General features: G+C 38.3%; 1 protein-coding gene across 4 annotated transcripts in view; it reads right to left on the bottom strand.

Moving 5' to 3' along the window:
- Positions 1-17,724, bottom strand: part of LOC133650026 (rho guanine nucleotide exchange factor TIAM1-like) — a 141,379-nt gene that overhangs the window by 11,748 nt on the left and 111,907 nt on the right. For all 4 annotated transcript variants that reach the window (XM_062046774.1, XM_062046773.1, XM_062046775.1 and 1 more), the window contains exons 17-22: positions 10,142-10,342; positions 9,103-9,171; positions 8,882-9,007; positions 4,785-4,893; positions 700-879; positions 523-638 (exon numbers count right to left, since the gene is read on the bottom strand). In XM_062046774.1, coding sequence (XP_061902758.1) covers positions 523-638; positions 700-879; positions 4,785-4,893; positions 8,882-9,007; positions 9,103-9,171; positions 10,142-10,342 — 801 coding nt within the window. The remainder of the gene's footprint in view (positions 1-522; positions 639-699; positions 880-4,784; positions 4,894-8,881; positions 9,008-9,102; positions 9,172-10,141; positions 10,343-17,724) is intronic.

The following is a 17,724-nucleotide window of genomic DNA, read 5'->3' as shown; positions in this document are numbered from 1 at the left end:
CGACATTGCAAAATAAGCTACTTCCTAGCTAGACAACATTAGCGATTTTACATGGCGATAAGTTGGTCATGAAAAAAAAATACCACTAAGATGAATGTTACGACCAAACAGTCGGTGTGTACTAAGTATAGTACTTGCAGTACAAACACTTTGTAGGGCGCAACATTGCAAAAAAAGCTACTTCCTAGTTAGACAACATTAGCAATTTTACATGGCGATAAGTTGGTCATGACAAAATACAACTAAGATGAATGTTACGACCAAACAGCTGGTGTGTACTAAGTATAGTACTTGCAGTACAAACACTTTGTAGGGCGCAACATTGCAAAAAAAGCTACTTCCTAGTTAGACAACATACATAGGTAGCATGTACAGTGCTGCCATCTAATGTCTTGGAATGGAACTGCATGTCATATTGAAAATAGACTATGGCTATTAAAGTATCACAAAGTGCTAGCGTTGAGTAGCGCTAGATTCCCGGTAGCGTCTGGCTTTGAGGCGCAAACAAGAGCCATGACCTACCTTCTTGTCCGAGGTCTGGTCGTTGATGAGCTGGTCAAAGACGGCGCCGAACTCCTCGTGAACTTTCTGCATGTCGTTGATGTGACTGGCCACTTTGTTCATGGCCGTCATGGCCACTAGGGGCAGGCAAACATCCGTCATCAGTACTAGTCATGGGTTAGCAGCGGTGTGGCTCACCGTCCAGGTGGTAATGCTCGTCGCTGTCCGGGTGTGTGAGCGAGAAGAGCTCCCTGAGGAGTAGAGGGTACTTGAGGACCCGCTGGATGGGTTTGATCAGGTAGGACTCCAGCGTGGACGAGTGCTGGCGTCTGGGGTTTCTCTCCTCCAGGAAGGCCTTGAAGTCTGGATCACTTTTGGCTGAGGACACGCAAAGAGGAGCTTACACCACTTCCATGCTGCGGACACGCTTCTTACTGGACACTTTCTAGTCATGTCACGTCACCCTGGTGGGGTGTGACTGCTGCCCACTTGCCATCTACCCCCAATATAATAATAGCTCATGTTAACACCAGCTAAGTCAATGACTCTCACTACTAGTTGGGTAAATAAACTATCACTACTAGTTGGGTAAATAAACCATCACTACTAGTTGGGTAAATAAACTATCACTACTACTTGGGTAAATAAACCATCAGTACTAGTTGGGTAAATAAACTATCACTACTAGTTGGGTAAATAAACCATCAGTACTAGTTGAGTAAATAAACCATCACTACTAGTCGGGTAAATAAACCATCAGTACTAGTTGGGTAAATAAACTATCACTACTAGTTGGGTAAATAAACTATCACTACTAGTTGGGTAAATAAACCATCAGTACTAGTTGGGTAAATAAACGATCACTACTAGTTGGGTAAATAAACCATCACTACTAGTTGGGTAAATAAACTGTCACTACTAGTTGGATGAATAAACCATCACTACTAGTTGGATGAATAAACCATCACTACGAGTTGGATGAATAAACCATTGCTACTAGTTGAGTAAATAAACCATCACTACTAGTCAGATAACTAAACTAATAGTTGGGTAAATAAACCTTCACTACTAGTGGGATAAATTAAACCATCACTACTAGTTGGGCAACATACCATCACTACTAGTTGAATGAATAAACCATCACTACTAGTTGAATAAATAAACCATCACTACTAGTTGAATAAATAAACCATCACTACTAGTTGGGTAATAAACCATCACTACTAGCTGGATTAATAAACCATCACTTCTAGTTGGAACACTAAACCATCACTAATACTGGGGTAAATAAACCATCACTACTAGTTGGGTAAATAAACCTTCACTACTAGTAGGATAAATTAAACCTTCACTAATAGTTGGGCAACATACCATCACTACTAGTTGAATAAATAAACCATCACTACTAGTTGGGTAAATAAACCTTCACTACTAGTAGGATAAATTAAACCTTCACTAATAGTTGGGCAACATACCATCACTACTAGTTGAATGAATAAACCATCACTACAAGTTGGATGAATAAACCATCACTACAAGTTGGATGAATAAACCATCGCTACGAGTTGAGTAAATAAACCATCACTACAAGTTGGATGAATAAACCATCACTATGAGTTGAGTAAATAAACCATCACTACTAATCAGATAACAACTATATAAATAAACCATCACTACTAATCAGATAACTAAACTATCACTACTAGTTGAGTAATATATCATCACTACTAGTTGGATGAATAAACCATCACTACTAGTTGGATAAATAAACCATCACTATGAGTAAATAAACCATACCTACTAGTTGGATGAATAAACCATTACTACGAGTTGAGTAAATAAACCATCACTACTAGTTGGATAAATAAACCATCACTACTAGTTGGGTAATATACCATCACTACTAGTTGGATGAATAAACCACTACTAATTGGATAATAAACAATCACTACTAGTTGGATAATAAACCATCACTACTAGTTGGGTAAATAAATCATCACTACTAGTTGGGTAAATAAACCACTACTAGTTGGGTAAATAAATAATCACTACTAGTTGGGCAATATACCATCACTACTAGTTGGATGAATAAACCATCACTACTAGTTGAATAAATAAACCATCAATACTAGTTGGGTAATAAACCATCACTACTAGTTGGATAATAAACCATCACTTCTAGTTGGTTAACTAAACCATCACTAACAGTTGGGTAAATAAACCATCACTACTAGTTGGGTGAATAAACCTTCACTACTAGTTGGGTAAACCTTCATTACTAGTTGGGCAATATACCATCACTACTAGTTGGATGAATAAACCATCACTACTAGTTGAATAACTAAACCATCAATACTAGTTGGGTAATAAACCATCACTACCAGTTGGCTAATACACCATCACTACTAGTTGGATAACTAAACCATCACTAATAGTTGGGTAAATAAACCATCACTACTAGTTGGGTAAATAAACCTTCACTACTAGTTGGGTAAACCTTCATTACTAGTTGGGCAATATACCATCACTACTAGTTGGGTGAATAAACCATCACTACTGGTTGAATAAATAAACCATCACTACTAGTTGGGTAATAAACCATCACTACTAGTTGGATTAATAAACCATCGCTATGAGTTGAGTAAATAAACCATCACTACCAATCAGATAACTAAACTATATAAATAAACCATCACTAATAATCCGATAATTAAACTATCACTACTAGTTGGGTAATATATCATCACTACTAGTTGGGTAAACAAACCATCACTACTAGTTTGGTAAATAAACCATCACTAATAGTTGGGTAATATACCATCACTACTAGTTGGGTAATATACCATCACTAATAGTTGGGTAAATAAACCATCACTACTAGTTGGGTAAATAAACCTTCACTACTAGTTGGGTAAACCTTCATTACTAGTTGGGCAATATACCATCACTACTAGTTGGGTGAATAAACCATCACTACTGGTTGAATAAATAAACCATCACTACTAGTTGGGTAATAAACCATCACTACTAGTTGGATTAATAAACCATCGCTATGAGTTGAGTAAATAAACCCTCACTACCAATCAGATAACTAAACTATATAAATAAACCATCACTAATAATCCGATAATTAAACTATCACTACTAGTTGGGTAATATATCATCACTACTAGTTGGGTAAACAAACCATCACTACTAGTTTGGTAAATAAACCATCACTAATAGTTGGGTAATATACCATCACTACTAGTTGGGTAATATGCCATCAATAATAGTTGGGTAATATGCCATCACTACTAGTTGAGTAAATAAACTATTACAACTAGTTGGATAACTAAACAATCACTTCTATTGACATGCTACTGATTAGCATTAGCGATTTTACATGGCGATTTCAACATCTCCAAAAGGTGCCAATGAAAAGTACAACTAAGAAAACAACATTTATTAACTAACACATAGCAAAAAGTGGTAGTGTATGGGTTGAAAAGTGGTAGTGTATGGGTTGAAAAGTGGTAGTGTATGGGTTGAAAAGTGGTAGCGTATGGGTTGAAAAGTGGTAGTGTATGGGTTGAAAAGTGGTAGTGTATGGGTTGAAAAGTGGTAGTGTATGGGTTGAAAAGTGGTAGTGCATGGGTTGAAAAGTGGTAGTGTATGGGTTGAAAAGTGGTAGTGTATGGGTTGAAAAGTGTTAAGTGTATGGGTTGAAAAGTGGTAGTGTATGGGTTGAAAAGTGGTAGTGTATGGGTTGAAAAGTGGTAGTGTATGGGTTGAAAAGTGGTAGTGTATGGGTTGAAAAGTGGTAGCGTATGGGTTGAAAAGTGGTAGTGTATGGGTTGAAAAGTGGTAGTGTATGGGTTGAAAAGTGGTAGTGCATGGGTTGAAAAGTGGTAGTGTATGGGTTGAAAAGTGGTAGTGTATGGGTTGAAAAGTGTTAAGTGTATGGGTTGAAAAGTGGTAGTGTATGGGTTGAAAAGTGGTAGTGTATGGGTTGAAAAGTGGTAGTGTATGGGTTGAAAAGTGTTAAGTGTATGGGTTGAAAAGTGGTAGCGTATGGGTTGAAAAGTGGTAGTGTATGGGTTGAAAAGTGGTAGTGTATGGGTTGAAAAGTGGTAGTGTATGGGTTGAAAAGTGTTAAGTGTATGGGTTGAAAAGTGGTAGTGTATGGGTTGAAAAGTGTTAAGTGTATGGGTTGAAAAGTGGTAGTGTATGGGTTGAAAAGTGTTAAGTGTATGGGTTGAAAAGTGGTAGTGTATGGGTTGAAAAGTGAGCGGTACACTCACCCTTGGCCAGGACTTTGGGCACCTTGGTGTGGCTGGCACAGAAGGCGCTGTAGATCTTGAAGCGGTCGGCGTAGTAAAGGAAAGACCCGCCCAGGGAGAAGAGAACTTTCTGTGTGGGGGAGCACACATGTCAACTTCACAATTGGTGTGGCCCAATCACCGTGTGGTAATGGTAGAAAAACACTTTGCACAACCTTACAATATACAAAAAATGTATAAACTTTCCATTTCCAATTAGTAGTGATGGGCAAATGACGCCTCAGTGAGTGCGTGGCACACTCACTGGTTGTATTGACAAGGAGTTTATGGCTTGTTTTGAAAACTTTTCAAAACAGGTTAGAAGAGCTCTTGTGCGTTCTAATTGAATCCATTCTGGAAAATTAGGAATGGATTTAGAATCTGAATAAATAAAATTCACAATTTGGATGTGAAACGATTTTTTCAAGAAAAGGTGAAACCACAAATTCATGTGAAAAATGCAACAGTAAGAATGATAATATTAATAATAATTTCAGATTTTTAATCCATAAATGAATTTAAAAAAAATATATATATATATTTTTTTTAATTCTCAAAAATCTTAAATAAATTTAGAATCGGAATGAAGTAGAATAAACGCAATTTGGATATGAATCTTTTTTCTTCATTTTTTAAAATACTAAAAAACAAATAACCTAAAAGAAATAAAAAAAACAACAGTGTCAATAATAACAATATATTGTTTCAGATTTTTTTGTTCAAAAATGGATTCTTGAAGAAAAAAAAGAAAAATCAAAAATTGGGTGATTCAGAATAATAAAAAAATAAATTAAAAAAAAATCGCAATTTGGATGTGAATCTATGTTTTTTTAATACTGAAAAAAGTAAAAAAATAATAATAAACCAAAGTATCCATAATAATAATATTAATAATAATTTCAGATTTTTAATCCATAAATGAATTTAAAAAAAGAATAAAACAATATTTTTTTTAATTCTCAAAAATCTTAAATAAATTTAGAATCGGAATGAAGTAGAATAAACGCAATTTGGATATTAATCTTTTTTTCTTCTTCATTTTTTAAAATACTAAAAAACAAATAACCTAAAAGAAATTTTAAAAAACAACAGTGTCAATAATAACAATATATTGTTTCAGATTTTTTTGTTCAAAAATTGATTCTTGAAGAAAAAAAAGAAAAATCAAAAATTGGGTGATTCAGAATAAAAAATTTTAAAAAAATCGCGATTTGGATGTGAATCTATTTTTTTTTTAATACTGAAAAAAGTTAAAAAAAAATAATAAACCAAAGTATCCATAATAATAATATTAATAATAATTTCAGATTTTTAATCCATAAATGAATTTAAAAAAATAATAAAACAATATTTTTTTTAATTCTCAAAAATCTTAAATAAATTTAGAATCGGAATGAAGTAGAATAAACGCAATTTGGATGTGAATCTTTTTTCTTCTTCATTTTTTAAAATACTAAAAAACAAATAACCTAAAAGAAATTAAAAAAAACAACAGTGTCAATAATAACAATATATTGTTTCAGGTTTTTTTGTTCAAAAATGGATTCTTGAAGAAAAAAAAGAAAAATCAAAAACTGGGTGATTCAGAATAAAAAATAAAAAATAAAAAATAAATCGCGATTTGGATGTGAATCTATTTTTTTTTTAATACTGAAAAAAGTAAAAAATAATAATAAACCAAAGTATCCATAATAATAATATTAATAATAATTTCAGATTTTTAATCCATAAATGATTTTTAAAAAATAAAACAATATTTTTTTTAATTCTCAAAAATCTTAAATAAATTTAGAATCAGAATGAAGTAGAATAAACGCAATTTGGATATGAATCTTTTTTTCTTCTTCATTTTTTAAAATACTAACAAACAAATAACCTAAAAGAAATTAAAAATAAAAATGTAATTCACTTCACTTCAAAAAAAACAACAGTGTCAATAATAACAATATATTGTTTCAGGTTTTTTTGTTCAAAAATGGATTCTTGAAGAAAAAAAAGAAAAATCAAAAATTGGGTGATTCAGAATAATAAAAAATAAAAATAAAAATAAAAATCGCAATTTGGATGTGAATCTATTTTTTTTTAATACTGAAAAAAGTAAAAAAATAATAATAAACCAAAGTATCCATAATAATAATATTAATAATAATTTCAGATTTTTAATCCATAAATGAATTTTAAAAAAAAATAAAACAATATTTTTTTTAATTCTCAAAAATCTTAAATAAATTTAGAATCGGAATGAAGTAGAATAAACGCAATTTGGATGTGAATCTTTTTTTCTTCTTCATTTTTTAAAATACTAAAAAACAAATAACCTAAAAGAAATTTTAAAAAACCAACAGTGTCAATAATAACAATATATTGTTTCAGATTTTTTTGTTCAAAAATGGATTCTTGAAGAAAAAAAAGAAAAATCAAAAATTGGGTGATTCAGAATAATAAAAAAAATAAAAAAATAAATCGCAATTTGGATGTGAATCTATTTTTTTTCAATACTGAAAAAAGTAAAAAATAATAACAAACCAAAGTATCCATAATAATAATATTAATAATAGTTTCAGATTTTTAGTCAAAAATTCAAAGATTCTCGAAAAAATAAAAAAATAAAAAAAACAATTTTTATTTTTTAAATCAATTCTCCAAAAATTTTGAATCAATTTAGAATTGGAATGGGGGAAAAAACAACGCAATTTGGATGTGATTTTTTGTTTCTGTTTAAATACAATATTAAAGGCCTACTGAAAGCCACTACTAGCGACCACGCAGTCTGATAGTTTATATATCAATGATGAAATCTTAACATTGCAACACATGCCAATACGGCCGGGTTAACTTATAAAGTGACATTTTAAATTTCCCGCTAAGCTTCCGGTTGAAAACGCCTTTGGATGATGACGTATGCGCGTGACGTAGCCAGTGAAACAGAAGTATGGATACCCCATTGAAGCCAATACAAAATAGCTCTGTTTTCATGTCATTATTCCACAGTATTCTGGACATCTGTGTTGGTGAATCTGTTGCAATTTGTTCATTGCATTATGGAGAAAGAAGCTGAGCAAGCAAAGAAGAAAGTTGTCGGTGCGAAGCGGAGTATTTTGCGAGGGAAGTCAGCAGCAACACAACACAGTCGGTGTTTCATTGTTTACATTCCCGAAAGATGCAGTCAGGATCGAAGAACTTGGACAACACAGACTCTTACCAGGATTACTTTGATTTGGATACACAGACGCAGACGTGCTACCGTGAGTACGCAGCTGCGCTTCCAAACATTTCATCGCTTGCCCGTACGTACGTGTCACGTACGTAACTTTGGGTAAATATATAAGCTTTATGAACCTTGGGTTAGGTGAACGGTCCTTTGGGCTGGTTGTGTTGTGGCTAATAGAGTATATATATGTCTTGTGTTTATTTACTGTTGTAGTCATTCCCAGCTGAATATCAGGTCACCCCCGGCTCTCACAGCATCTTCCCTATCTGAATCGCCTCCACTGCCCTCTAGTCCTTCACTCTCACTTTCCTCATCCACGAATCTTTCATCCTCGCTCAAATTAATGGGGAAATTGTCGCTTTCTCGTTCCGAATCTCTCTCACTTCTGGCCGCCATCATTGTAAACAATAGGGATCTTTGCGGAAATGTTCACCCGACTACGTCACGCTACTTCCGGTAGGGGAAAGCCTTTTTTTTTTATCAGATACCAAAAGTTGCGAACTTTATCGTCTATGTTCTCTACTAAATCCTTTCAGCAAAAATATGGCAATATCGCGAAATGATCAAGTATGACACATAGAATGGATCTGCTATCCCCGTTTAAATAACAAAATTTCATTTCAGTAGGCTTTTAAACAACAAAAAAAACTAAAATAAATTAAAAAGGCAACAGTGTCAATAATATTATCAATTACATTTTTGGTCCAAAAATTCATTCTTCAAGAAAAAAAAAGTTTATCTTACTAGTTGGAGAATAAAGCATCACTACTGGTTTGGTAAATAAACCATCACTACTAGTTGGATAACTAACCCATCACTACTAGTTAGATACAGGGTGTTGCTAGTGTTTGGTGGAAAGGCACCACACCTTAAACTGCTCCACCCTCTCCAGGCGGTCCAGGTCTGGCACCAGTCTGATGCCGTCCTCCAGAGTCCGCAGGAACTCCAGCTGGAAGTCCACCATCTCTCCCAGGTTACCGAACAGAACGTCCAGCTGGACCAGACCAGTGGAGAGTCCACATTAGTGTGTGGTGTGGTGTGGTGTGGTGTGGTGTGGTGACGTGACGACTCTGTGGGAGTGGACCTCACCTCATCCTGAGTCAGGAAGTTCTCCTTCTGCAGCGGTGTCAAGTAGCACTCGATGAGGCAACTCAGGTCCTGCAAGACCAGGAACAAGAGCAGACATGAAGGCACGTGAGTCATGACTGAGGACTAGAAGGTGTCATGACTGAGGACTAGGAGGTGTCATGACTGAAGACTAGAAGGTGTCATGACTGAGGACTAGAAGGTGTCATGACTGAGGCTAGAAGGAGTCATGACTGAAGACTAGAAGGTGTCATGACTGAAGACTAGAAGGTGTCCTGACTGAAGACTAGAAGGAGTCATGACTGAGGCTAGAAGGAGTCATGACTGAAGACTAGAAGGTGTCCTGACTGAGGACTAGAAGGAGTCATGACTGAGGACTAGAAGGTGTCATGACTGAGGACTAGAAGGAGTCATGACTGAAGACTAGAAGGTGTCATGACTGAGGACTAGAAGGAGTCATGACTGAGGACTAGAAGGAGTCATGACTGAGGACTAGAAGGTGTCATGACTGAGGACTAGAAGGTGTCATGACTGAGGACTAGAAGGTGTCATGACTGAGGACTAGAAGGTGTCCTGACTGAGGACTAGAAGGTGTCATGACTGAGGACTAGAAGGTGTCATGACTGAGGACTAGAAGGTGTCATGACTGAGGACTAGAAGGTGTCATGACTGAGGACTAGAAGGTGTCCTACCTTCACGGTCATGACTGAGGACTAGAAGGTGTCCTGACTGAGGACTAGAAGGTGTCCTGACTGAGGACTATAAGGTGTCCTGACAGAGGACTAGAAGGTGTCATGACAGAGGACTAGAAGGTGTCCTGACTGAGGACTAGAAGGTGTCCTGACTGAGGACTAGAAGGTGTCCTACCTTCACGGTCATGACTGAGGACTAGAAGGTGTCCTGACTGAGGACTAGAAGGTGTCCTGACTGAGGACTATAAGGTGTCCTGACAGAGGACTAGAAGGTGTCCTGACTGAGGACTAGAAGGTGTCCTGACTGAGGACTAGAAGGTGTCCTGACTGAGGACTAGAAGGTGTCCTACCTTCACGTAAGTCTTCTCCGTCTCCACCAGCTCGTTGATGACCTTGCGCAGCTTGTCGGCGTGGGACAGCTGCCTCTGAGCCGCCGTGCCCCCGCAGGGTGGTAGTGCCGACACGGGGCTGGGTGAGAGGGACGAGGAGGACGAGGACGAGGACATCTGGCACTCGGCGGCGTCATGGAGGCAGAAGGTGGCCACCTGCTCCTGTGGGGAACACGTATCGCACCTGTTAGCGTGGACGCCCCCTTCAGGTGCAGCACAATAATGCTGATGTCACACCTTTGCAGTAAAACCCTCTAAAGGCCTAGTGGCCACATGCGTGGACAGCACCTTTTAGCTCTTATTTCCAAAACGGTGTACACTACTGAATTGGGGTCTTATGGCCACGCATGTGGACACTTATACTGCCATCTGGTGGTGTCAGGAGAGTATAACATACAATGGAATTTGGGGGGGAAAAAGTGTAAAAATAAGAATTAGCATGTCACTAAACATGAAGTACACGTTTGTGTACTTATGGACTAAGTACATCATATCACAAGATGATTCTTAGTTTTTTTTTATTCTAATTACCCGGTTTATTTTGGGTAAGGACTCCATTTATGTTGGTCCGGCTGGCCCGGGACATTTTTTTCCAGTTTATTTTGGGTAAGCACTCCATTTATGTTGGTCCAGCTGGCCCGGGACATTTTTTATGGTTTATTTTGGGTAAGCACTCCATTTATGTTGGTCCAGCTGGCCCGGGACGTTTTTCCCGGTTTATTTTGGGTAAGCACTCCATTTATGTTGGTCCAGCTGGCCTGGGACATTTTTTCCCGGTTTATTTTGGGTAAGCACTCCATTTATGTTGGTCCAGCTGGCCCGGGACATTTTTTCCTGTTTATTTTGGGTAAGCACTCCATTTATGTTGGTCCAGCTGGCCTGGGACATTTTTTTACGATTTATTTTGGGTAAGCCCTCCATTTATGTTGGTCCAGCTGGCCCGCTTCTTTCCGATTTATTTTGGGTAAGCACTCCATTTATGTTGGCCCAACTGGCCTGGAACATTTTTTTCCGGATTATTTTGGGTAAGCACTCCATTTATGTTGGTCCAGCTGGCCCGGGACATTTTTTTCCGGTTTATTTTGGGTAAGCACTCCATTTATGTTGGTCCAGCTGGCCCGGGACATTTTTTTCCTGTTTATTTTGGGTAAGCCCTCCATTTATGTTGGTCCAGCTGGCCCGGGACATTTTTTTCCGGTTTATTTTGGGTAAGCACTCCATTTATGTTGGTCCAGCTGGCCCGGGACTTCTTTCCGGTTTATTTTGGGTAAGCACTCCATTTATGTTGGTCCAGCTGGCCTGGGATGTTTTTTTCCGATTTATTTTGGGTAAGCACTCCATTTATGTTGGTCCAGCTGGCCCGGGACATTTTTTCCGGTTTAATTTTGATAAGCACTCCATTTATGTTGGTCCAGCTGGCCCGGGACGTTTTACCCGGTTTATTTTGGGTAAGCACTCCATTTATGTTGGTCCAGCTGGCCTGGGACATTTTTTTCCGATTTATTTTGGGTAAGCACTCCATTTATGTTGGTCCAGCTGGCCCTGGGACATTTTTTTCCTGTTTATTTTGGGTAAGCACTCCATTTATGTTGGTCCAGCTGGCCCGGGACATTTTTTTCCTGTTTATTTTGGGTAAGCACTCCATTTATGTCAGCCTAACTTTTCTCCAAGTTCCACATTTTGCAACTTTTGAGTGACTTTCATTAGCCGCATCTTCTAAGCATTTTTTATCATCTTTCAAGTCCTAAAAAAAAAAGGGGCGTGTGTGTTCTTGTCTCATAATGATTGTGAATAATAGGTCAAAATACAAAAAGAATGCAGTTCTTTTTTCCCCGCAAACATTATACAGTGGAACCTCAATTACCAACCCACTCTTATTGCGTATACTTTTCCATTTAGCAACTTTTACATGGAACCAAATATGCCTTCTATTCATTCATTCTGTGTCGCCTGCAGGCAAAAAGCAGGGCACAGCATTTTTGAGGAGGCGGAGCTCTCCACGTCACTTCAGCGTGTTTCTTTTGGGGTTTTTTTTTGCCTTTTGATCATCTTTGTCCCATTTTGCTCAATCAGTATGAGTCCCAAAAAGACAACAGACCAGCGTGGAAAAGGAGAGAATTGCTGTGGAGTTAAAAAAAAAAAAAAGGATTATTTGTGAGACGTACATTTTACCACAGCAAGCTTTAATTGTGATGAGACTGCGGACTTTACTGGAAAAAGATGCCAAAGCAGACTTATTTCACATTTCTCTCCCGTTGTCTGCTCCTTCTTTGCCGAAATTTACTCTATTAAAAATTTATTCTGCTGCGCCGCTCCCAGTCTGTGGAACGCTCTCCCTGACCACCTGAGGGGACCACAGACTGTGGATGCTTTTAAAAAAGGCTTAAAAACCCTTCTTTTTTTTTTTAAAAAAAAAAGCCTTTTTTTTTTTAGATATATGCATACTAGTTTTAGCTATTTGGCTGATCTAGCTTTTATTTTTATTCATTTTTTATTATCTTTTTATTTTTAAAAAAATGTATACACTTTGAGGTTGTTTACTCAATGTAAAGTGCTTTTTTACAAATAAAATCTATTATTATTATTATTATTATTAATTATTGTAGCAATATGCTTGGTAAAGTTAAAGGATTTTTGTGATTTCTGATCGTTTGTGAGGGCACTAAAGTATGTTTGTACACAGCGAGCCAGACAGTACTGTAGTTGTAATAACACGCATGACGTGCTGCGTGTATCGTGATCGATAAAAAGTGTGACTCACTCGATGGTGCAGCTGGCCGGGGACGTTTTTTTCCGGTTTATTTTGGGTAAGCACTCCATTTATGTCGAAACAACATGGCTTCAAGTTACATATTTTGCAGCTCTGTGTCACTTTCTCCTCACTCTGTCGGCTTCCCGTCTGCTCCAACGTCTCACCCTTCCTCCGCGCTGGCTTCTAGAAGCCAGCAGTTCATCCTCAGTATATTCAGCTTCAAAAATATAATGTTGCGAATCGTCATTTGTCCAAAAATAGTCGTCCCTGTTATTCTATTACCAAGTCTGCTATGATTAGAAAACACACTCTCCTTTGTTTCCGGAAGTAGCAACACACGTTTGTTGCAGGAAGTCTGACGTGTGTTGCTATGGAAACAGAAATCAATGCGCTGAGGGAAAATACGGTAAATATTAAATTTTAAAGGCTACAATAGTGACTTTCTTTAGCCGCATCTTCTAAGCATTTTTTAATCATCTTTCAAGTCCTAAAAAAATGTTTTCCGCCTTTTGACAAGTTTTGTCCATTCCTCTCATGAGTCCCAAAAAGACAACAGACCGGCGTGGAAAAGGTCAGAATCGCTGGGGAGTTAAAAAAAAAAATAAAAATAAAAAAGGAGAAGTACATTAATGACGCTCACAAGTATGGAAGACTGCAAGCTTTAATTGTGATGAGACTCCGGACTTTACTCCTTCTTTGTCGGATTGTACTCTTTTAAAAATTAATTATTGTAGCAATATGCTTGGTAAAGTTAAAGGATTTTTTTGTGATTTCTGATTGTTTGTGAGGGCACTAAAGTATGTTTGTACACAGCGAGCCAGACAGCGTACGTACTGTAGTTGTAATAACACGCATGACGTGCTGCGTGTATCATGATCGATACAAAGTGTGACTCACTCGATGGTGCAGCTGGCCGGGGACGTTTTTTTCCGGTTTATTTTGGGTAAGCACTCCATTTATGTCGAAACAACATGGCTTCAAGTTAAAGTTCCAATACCAGTACCCTTTCACCACACTAGGTGTGGTGAAATTTGTCTTCTGCATTCGACCCATCACCCTTGATCACCCCCTGGGAGGTGAAGGGAGCAGTGGGCAGCAGCGGTGGCAGCGCCCGGGAATCATTTTTGGTGATTTAACCCCCAATTCCAACCCTTGATGCTGAGTGCCAAGCAGGGAGGTAATGGCTACCATTTTTATAGTCTTTGGTATGACCCGGCCGGCCGGGGTTTGAACTCACAATCTCAGGGCGGACACTCTTAACCACTAGGCCACTGAGTAAGTTATTTTGCAGTTTTGTGTTACTTTCTCCTCACTCTGTCGTCTTCCCATCTGCTCCAACGTCTCACCCTTCCTCCGCGCTGGCTTCTAGAAGCCAGCAGTTCATCCTCAGTATATTCAGCTTCAAAAATATAAGGTTGTGAATCGTCATTTGTCCAAAAAATAGTCATCCTTGTTATTCTACTACCAAGTCTGGTAGAGTCACTCGCGTTTGTTTCCGGAATTAGGATCGCATTTGTTGCAGGAAGTCAGAAATGCGTTGCTATGGAAACGGAAATCAATGCGCTGAGGAAATAAAGGGACTTCTGTGTGCGTGGATGTTGGGGAAGCAGCGCATACAGGACAGTTCGGCTTGTCGTTGTTGTTTTGGCTTGAAAGTTGATCCGTCACCTTGTTACGTTCGATACACAGGACTTTATATTGTGCTTAAAGCGAACAAACCTTCACTAAAACGTGACTTTTGTCGGAGCGAGAACCCATAATTCATATTCACATTTTTTCTTACGGAGAGATTTGCTTCAAAGTCCAAACTTTCCCATTTACGTACCCTGCTCAAGAGCAATTAAGCAGAGGCTCCGCCGTATTATCATGACAACATTTGCAGAAAACACGTGCACGGCGCCGACACATCACAGTGACACACAGATGCTGAGGTGGCAACAGGCCCGTCTAAGCAGATTGCACACCTTGTCCCTTAACGCTGCACCAGTGACAAACTCACTTTTACATCCAGGCGCTCAAAACCTGTTGGGCAGCACACACACACACACACACACACACACACACACACACACACACACACACACACACACACACACACACACACACACACACACACACACACACACACACACACACACACACACACACACACACACACACACACACACACACACACACGAGACATAAATCAAACTAATAGGGACACGATCGCCGTGCTAACAAGCTAGTTAGCAAGTCGGAAAGCGTCGCCGGCGGCCGCCAAACCGCCATACCGCTTTCACGCCCGCCGGGCGACAGATGGAGCGGCGAGCAGAGACACATGCCAGAGTGACACGGATGATGATGCGTGACGCGTCGGCGCCAACCCTCATTAAGAAGCCGCTTTCATGAAAAAAAAACTAATAGAAAATGCGACAATGAGAAGCTGACATGCACGTGCCAAATAGTGTGCATTGTTTCTATGGATAACTAAAGAGTGATGCCAAATAGTGTGCATTGTTTCTATGGATAACTAAGAGTGATGCCAAATAGTGTGCATTGTTTCTATGGAAGACCAAGAGTGATGCCAAATAGTGTGCATAGTTTCTATGGATGACTAAGAGTGATGCCAAATAGTGTGCATTGTTTCTATGGATGACTAAGAGTGATGCCAAATAGTGTGCATTGTTTCTATGGATGACTAAGAGTGATGCCAAATAGTGTGCATTGTTTCTATGGATGACTAAGAGAGATGCCAAATAGTGTGCGTTGTTTCTGTGGATGACTAAGAGTGATGCCAAATAGTGTGCATTGTTTCTATGGATGACAAAGAGTGATGCCAAATAGTGTGCATTGTTTCTGTGGATGACTAAGAGTGATGCCAAATAGTGTGCATTGTTTCTATGGATGACTAAGAGTGATGCCAAATAGTGTGCATTGCTTCTATGGATGACTAAGAGTGATGCCAAATAGTGTGCATTGCTTCTATGGATGACTAAGAGTGATGCCAAATAGTGTGCATTGTTTCTATGGATGACTAAGAGTGATGCCAAATAGTGTGTATTGTTTCTATGGATGACTAAGAGTGATGCCAAATAGTGTGCATTGTTTCTATTGATGACTAAGAGTGATGCCAAATAGTGTGCATTGCTTCTATGGATAGCTAAGAGTGATGCCAAATAGTGTACATTGTTCGTGTACATCACTAAGAGTGATGCCAAATAGTGTGCATTAATTTTATGGATAGCTAAGAGTGATGCCAAATAGTGTGCATTGTTTCTATGGATGACTAAGAGTGATGCCAAATAGTGTGCATTGTTTCTATGGATGACTAAGAGTGATGCCAAATAGTGTGCATTGTTCGTGTAAATAACTAAGAGTGATGCCAAATAGTGTGCATTGCTTCTATGAATGACTAGAGTGATGCCAAATAGTGTGCATTGTTTCTATGGATGACTAAGAGTGATGCCAAATAGTGTGCATTGCTTCTATGGATGACTAAAAGTGATGCCAAATAGTGTGCATTGTTTCTATGGATGACTAAGAGTGATGCCAAATAGTGTGCATTGCTTCTATGAATGACTAAGAGTGATGCCAAATAGTGTGCATTGTTCGTGCAGATAACTAAGACTGATGCCAAATAGTGTGCATTGTTTCTATGGATGACTAAGAGTGATGCCAAATAGTGTGCATTGCTTCTATGGATAGCTAAGAGTGATGCCAAATAGTGTGCATTGTTCGTGTACATCACTAAGAGTGATGCCAAATAGTGTGCATTAATTTTATGGATAGCTAAGAGTGATGCCAAATAGTGTGCAGTGTTTCTATGGATAATTAAGAGTGATGCCAAATAGTGTGCATTGTTTCTATGGATGACTAAGAGTGATGCCAAATAGTGTGCATTGTTCGTGTAAATAACTAAGAGTGATGCCAAATAGTGTGCATTGCTTCTATGAATGACTAGAGTGATGCCAAATAGTGTGCATTGTTTCTATGGATGACTAAGAGTGATGCCAAATAGTGTGCATTGTTTCTATGGATGACTAAGAGTGATGCCAAATAGTGTGCATTGTTTCTATGGATAACTAAAGAGTGATGCCAAATAGTGTGTATTGTTTCTATGGATGACTAAGAGTGATGCCAAATAGTGTGCATTGTTTCTATTGATGACTAAGAGTGATGCCAAATAGTGTGCATTGCTTCTATGGATAGCTAAGAGTGATGCCAAATAGTGTGCATTGTTCGTGTACATCACTAAGAGTGATGCCAAATAGTGTGCATTAATTTTATGGATAGCTAAGAGTGATGCCAAATAGTGTGCATTGTTTCTATGGATGACTAAGAGTGATGCCAAATAGTGTGCATTGTTTCTATGGATGACTAAGAGTGATGCCAAATAGTGTGCATTGTTCGTGTAAATAACTAAGAGTGATGCCAAATAGTGTGCATTGCTTCTATGAATGACTAGAGTGATGCCAAATAGTGTGCATTGTTTCTATGGATGACTAAGAGTGATGCCAAATAGTGTGCATTGCTTCTATGGATGACTAAAAGTGATGCCAAATAGTGTGCATTGTTTCTATGGATGACTAAAAGTGATGCCAAATAGTGTGCATTGCTTCTATGAATGACTAAGAGTGATGCCAAATAGTGTGCATTGTTCGTGCAGATAACTAAGACTGATGCCAAATAGTGTGCATTGTTTCTATGGATAGCTAAAGAGTGATGCCAAATAGTGTGCATTGTTTCTATGGATGACTAAGAGTGATGCCAAATAGTGTGCATTGTTTCTATGGATGACTAAGAGTGATGC

The sequence above is a fragment of the Entelurus aequoreus genome, linkage group LG05, assembly GCF_033978785.1.
Source record: "Entelurus aequoreus isolate RoL-2023_Sb linkage group LG05, RoL_Eaeq_v1.1, whole genome shotgun sequence".
In the NCBI taxonomy this organism is placed as follows: domain Eukaryota; kingdom Metazoa; phylum Chordata; class Actinopteri; order Syngnathiformes; family Syngnathidae; genus Entelurus; species Entelurus aequoreus.
This window is presented reverse-complemented; position numbering and strand designations above follow the sequence as displayed.